Raw genomic sequence first — 6,195 nt, 5'->3', positions numbered from 1 at the left:
GGTGTTTGGAGTGTGTGTAGTGTTTGGGGCATGTGTGGTATTTGGAGTGTGTGTAGTGCTTAAGCGGTGTGTGGTGTTTGGGGTATGTATGGTGTTTGGGGTGTGTGTAGTGTTTAGGGGGTGTGTGGTGTTTGGGTTGTGTGTAGCATTTATGGGGTGTCTAGTGTTTGGGGTATGTGTGGTATTTGGAGTTTGTATAGTGTTTAAGGGGTGTGTCGTGTTTGGGGTATGTGTAGCATTTAGGGGGTGTGTGGTGTTTCGGGTATGTGTGGGATTTGGAGTGTGTATAGTGTTTAGGTGGGGTGTGGTGTTTGGGATATGTGTGGTATTTGGATTTTGTGTAGTGTTTAAGGGGTGTGTCATGTTTGGGGTATGTGTGGTGTTCGTGGTGTGTGTTACATTTATGGGGTGTGTGTTGTTTGGGGTATGTGTGGGATTTGGAGTGTGTATAGTGTTTATGGGGTGTGTGGTGTTTGGGGTGTGTGTAGAATTTATGGGGTGTGTAGTATTTGGAGTGTGTGTAGCATTTAGGGGGTGTGTGGTGTTTGGGGTATGTGTGGGATTTGGAGTGTGTGTAGTGTTTAGGGGGTGTGTGGTGTTTGGGGTATGTGTGGTATTGGGGGTGTGTGTAGCATTTATAGGGTGTGTGGTGTTTTGGGTATGTGTGGGATTTGGAGTGTGTATAGTGTTTAGGGGGTGTGTGGTGTTTGGGGTATGTGTGGTGTTTGGGGTGTGTGTAGCATTTATGGGGTGTGTGGTGGTTGTGGTATGTGTGGTTGGAACGTGTGTAGCATTTAAGGGGTGTGTGGTGTTTAGGATATGCGTGGTGTCTGGAATATGTGTAGTGTTCAGTGTATGGGTGGTGTTCGGGGTGTGTGTAGCACTTAAAGGGCGTGTGGTGTTTGGGGTATGTGTGGTTGGAGTGTTAAGGGGGTGTGTGGTCAGGTGGACGCTGCTTGTGAGTTTGTGGGTAGTATTGCAGACGTGTGTGTGAGTGTGTGTGTTTGGAATCAGGTGTGTGTGCTTCTCCAGCAGATGTAGAGTAAGGATATTACACATGGCCTGTTCCTCCAGCATCTTCGGGCCTTCAGAGACACTACAAACAGGTTATAAAACATAACAGTTGAAATTATTATCAGTCACATTTAAACTATTAAATCTTTCTAATCACCTAGTACAGTATACACTAAACAACACTTTCATACATTTTGTTAAAATAGCATAAATCCCCCCCCCCCCCAAAAAAAACCCAACCCAAAAACCATCGAGTGTTAATGTTAATAAAAAGTCTATGAACTCCACAGTTCCCCCTGCTGGTGTTTATCTGGCATGTTCACCCTTGTCATCTACCCCGTAGTGCATTAAAAACCCCTCCCACCAGAAAAGGAATTACATTCTAATAAAAACGTCGCTATAAAAGTGAATATATTGTCGTAACATACAGTCCCATTTAGTCAATTTACAAAAGAAAATCAAAAACAAACCAAGTTTTCATATAAAAGGCTTTTTTAAAATACTTTTTTATTCTATTATTTATTCTATTATAAATAATAGAATATGTAATACAATTCAAGAACTACCCAGAACCTAAGCACTCCCAAACGCCAACATGTCCAGTCAACTAGATCAAATCTACAAGACTCAAACTGTATCCCATGCAGAGACAAAGAGACAAAGTGACAGACTGTCAGGCAGGTAGATAGACAGCTGGTCACTCAGGCCATGTCTACATAATTTGTATAACTCGAAATGTCCATTTGAGAAGCACATTGCTGTATGTGTCAGCTCCAAATGTGTGTGTGTGTGTGTGTGTAGGTATGTAGGTGTGTGTATGTGGTGTTCTTGTTTTCGTGTAGGTTTGTGCCAGGGTCAAAGGTAGAGGATGATGGGAGCTAAAATGTCAAACACGGTGGAATGATATTAATAGTCCTGTTTATGAGGAAATGACACGATCAAATAAGCCTCTGGCCCTCTGTGACGAAATGCAGAAACCATCTATTTATCTGCCTGTCTGTACTCTCTTTCTACACTGTCTGGAAGATTCCTCTTCCTCATTCCTGCCCTCCTATCCTATGGTGTCTGGAACTTGGCTAGGCTCACAGAGTGCACTCTGACGGCTTTGGCCAGACACATTCATAGCAATCCATCACACAGAGGCCACTCATAGCTGTGCCCATAAATACAGCCTACTCCATCTGAAAGGGCAGACAGTGGATCGTACAAATCTGTAAACACACACACACACACACACGATCACAAACACACACATTCAGAAATGTTTACTTGGAGGATGAAGACTGAGTAGAACTTTCTATGTGTTTATTAGGTCTGCTGGGAACGACCCACAATCCCTTTGACACATTGTGACAGCAGCGAGGGCTAGCAGGTTGACAGGCTAGCAGGCTCTGAGCTCCTGGAGCGTTCAGCACTGCCTGTCTTGTCCTCGGTGGGACACTTCACCCTGTTTCACCTATCCCCCAGGGTGTGTGTTGATGAAGGACAAAATGTCCCTAGTGCTCTCCGCCTGCTCAGCACAGGTGCCAGGGGTGGGGGGTTGACTGAATGGAGTTAGGATGATTCTAAGGGCCTGTGACTGACAGGCACCCAAATCTATCGTAGTACCGCTGTGCTGACCTGCCATTCTAAATGTCCAGAGAACAATCTGGACTGCCATTCTAGAACTCCAGACAGAACATTCTGGACTGCCATTCTAGAACTTCAGAAAGAACATTATAAACTGCCATTCTAGAACTCCAGACAGAACATTCTGAACTGCTATACTAGAACTTCAGAAAGAACATTCTAAACTGCCATTCTAGAACTTCAGAAAGAACATTATAAACTGCCATTCTAGAACTTCAGAAAGAACATTATAAACTGCCATTCTAGAACTCCAGAGAGAGCATTCTAGACTGCCATTCTAGAACTCAACAGAGAACATTCTGACACTCCACAGTCAGCTGGGAAGATGGTTCATGAACCTTTCAGAACAAAAAACTCCAGAGCTGCGATTAGTATCCAATAAAAATAACAATTTTACACCATTTAATATTATTAGCAATATTAATCATACAGTAGTATGTACATAACAGCAACAACAACAACAACAATAATAATAATAATAATTATTATTATAGGTTCCTTTCAGGATTGCCAAGGAAACTGCACATATAAAAGTTTAACATTAAAAGATTAAGAAACTGAATTAAAAAAACAGGACTAGAATTTAAAAAAGAATGACTATAGTATTAACAGAGGCAGTTAAATAACTAAATCTTGAATAAACGAGATAGATGCAGTAGCAAGATATTTAGTTAGTATGAGGAAAAGCAATCCGGAATGGAGGATACAGAGGTACTTGTGGGGAGGTGTGAAGGGATTGTGTTCCAGAAATTAGGGTCCGCTACCCTAACAGCGTATGGAGCCTGGAGCATGAGACAGAGACCCGGCGAGCATCCAAGAACCAAGGCGAAGGTGAAAGAGAGCAGGAAGCTACCAGACCATGCAAGGACTTCACAACTAGAAGAAGCATTTTATACGGTCTGGTGAAGTGGACCTGAAGCCAGCGTATGTGGACCTGCCGCTGCTTCCGGAGCCCGGAGGCAGGAGCTCGAGGAGAGCAGCTCTGCAGTGATCCAGTCTGGATTAAAGCACGAATAAGACTCTCAGCTACGGAGTGACAGAGAGGACAATAGGCTGAAAATACGCTGCTTTATTGATGGTTTAATATGACCCTCAAAGGACGACGTGGACTCAAAAATGACACTAAAATTCCAAACCTGGGTGACAGGACATAATAAAACCAGGGATAGCCAGTGCAGTGTGTCCAGTTTACTTCAGGGTGGTTGTAGATGCAACTGGTATTTTACGAAGCTCTTATGTGTTTATATCAGCCAAACACTTGATCAGAGCGGCAGGTAGGTGCGGATGAGACCGGACACAAGCTCTCAAATGAGTCCCTCCTGCACATGCTAAAGACTAAAACAGAAACCTTGTAATTTTTTATTAGGTCTCATTTATTTTTAAAGGTCTCAAATAAACACACACACACACACACACATTTTTATTTTAGACTTACCGAAAGATGCATGGGCCGAACACTGTGGCCAAATTCTCGGAGGTCATGTGATTCCACTGGCTATAGGCAGCCACTCGGGACAGGAAGTGCAGAAGATAAGACAAGATGTTGTAATTGTCATCAGGAAGACGGCTCAGGGTTTCCTTCAGTACCGTAAACAGTTCTGTTCCGTCTTTACAGTCTTCACACACACAAACACATACGCGTGCGCGCACACACACACACACACACACATACACACACTTGTGAGAAGTGCCAGTACGCAAGAAAAGTCACAGTATGCCAAAGAGTAAACTGTAGAAGTGAGTACCGGCCCACTTTGAGTACTGTTTGTGTGTTTCATGCGTGATTGTGTGAGTGCATGCTGCATGTGTTTGCTATGTGTGAGTGTGTGTGTGTGTGTACCCATAAGTGCCTGCTGCATGTGTTTGCTGTGCGTGTGTGGAATAAGTCCACAGGGTAGTTCTCTCAAGTAGAGTTTGAGGAGTGCAGCAACCGTGGGAACATCTCCTCTCTCCAGACCCACACACTCTCCCCGGTCCAAACACACACGGAGGGTCTGACAGCGTCGGTCAGACCCACACAACCTGAACACGCCACTCTGCTGCAGACCTGGACACACACACACACACACACACACACACACACACACACACACACACACACACACACACACACACACACACACACACACACACACACACACACACACACAGGTGTGAGTGATGCTAGCTTTACCTAGCAGGCTGTCTGTACAGGCCATAAGAAGGCAACTCAGCAATGCTCACCATATTTCTCCAAGAACTCCACCATGCTCCTGAGCACCAGGGGAACACCTTGCCGCAGCCGTCCTGCCTCCTTGAGTCTCTGCAGGGGCACACCAAACACCGCCCCGAGGTCCAGCTCTGGAGCCTGCGGGTGGGGCTGCACTCGCGCGCTCCGCTTCACGCTCGCTGACGCCGGACGTCGCTGCAATTTAGCAAAACGCGTGAGAGAAAAACGCATCTCTATTTCAAACAAGTCCGTGTCTCATACTCAGTAGCGCCCGTGTTCTCAAGACCCCAGGTAGCCAGACAGGTGGGCGTGCATGCCTTGCATGGCACAAGCCCACCCCGAGACTGCAGTGCACGGATTTATTTCATTTTTACTATAATAAACTAAAATCCGAACTGCATGTCGATTCGGTGCGGTAGTTACAGCAGTGCGGCGGCTTTGTTTAAGATGAGGTGCCACGTTACTCACGCAGAGTGACACCGAGGCGCTCGAGCCCATTTCAGGCTGAGCCGCGCGCCAGTCGCCGTTCTCCCGCGCGGACGGTCAAGTCATCGTCACGAGACGCGTCGTCTTAAACTAGGGTTCATAACACACGTAACTTTGCCTTCCTAATCCGTAGGAAATCTCGTTCAGGTCGTAGTATTTGATCCACGGTTGTTTCTGTACGCAAGTCGTCAGTCATGTGGCTGAAATCACGTTTCTATGGGAACCGTGGAAGCGGCGTCTGAAGCTAGGCGGTTGCCTTGGTTACAGACGTGTTGCCTAGATACGGTAGAGCGGCTTGAATGGTCTCCAGTAAAACCAGAGACTGTATAAACGGGTTATACAGTTTATACTGACGAGTAAAGTGCAAAAGGTCGCTTTTGACATGGCTGTGCATGAATTAAACGTTAATGAACACATTAAACCAACACTTTAGGGGATCGTATTGTATCGATTTGACCTTTTTTTTTTATTGGCACGTTTATTTAAAAAAATTAAAATTAAAATAAAAACGATCCGCAGTAGGCACTGTAACACACGTTTAAGAAGAAAATAGCCCAAAGTAGAAGATGGAAAATAATATCATTATTTAGGGGGACAATGAGTCCCCACACTTTCAGAGACACAAGAGAGTCTTTAGTGTTAAAAACAACAAACAACAAACAATCACAAATAATTTGTGTTCTTTTTGTGATGGACACACATTGTGTATAAGTGAATGTAAAAGAGATGCATTCAATTCTTACAAATCTTACATACTAATAGTGGCATTAAAAATGACAACAAAAGAAAAATACAATTATTATCAGAATCAGGAACCAGCCCGGTGAGGGACCATGAATGAGTAAAACATTTCTGAT

At 44.6% G+C, this 6,195-nt stretch overlaps 1 protein-coding gene across 1 annotated transcript; it reads right to left on the bottom strand.

Annotated features, from left to right (window-relative positions):
* Positions 1-3,017: 3,017 nt before the first annotated feature.
* On the bottom strand, positions 3,018-5,308 carry LOC145659372 (protein FAM13A-like). The gene is made up of 4 exons (XM_081721563.1): positions 4,867-5,308; positions 4,484-4,690; positions 4,079-4,259; positions 3,018-3,978 (listed from the first exon to the last, which is right to left on the bottom strand). The coding sequence occupies exons 1-4, from the start codon at positions 5,081-5,083 to the stop codon at positions 3,972-3,974; spliced, it is 612 nt and encodes a 203-aa protein (XP_081577689.1). The 5' UTR covers positions 5,084-5,308; the 3' UTR covers positions 3,018-3,971.
* Positions 5,309-6,195: the final 887 nt, after the last annotated feature.

The sequence above is a fragment of the Electrophorus electricus genome, chromosome 10 (genome assembly GCF_041902795.1).
Source record: "Electrophorus electricus isolate QZ-2024a chromosome 10, ASM4190279v1, whole genome shotgun sequence".
NCBI lineage: Eukaryota > Metazoa > Chordata > Actinopteri > Gymnotiformes > Gymnotidae > Electrophorus > Electrophorus electricus.
This window is presented reverse-complemented; position numbering and strand designations above follow the sequence as displayed.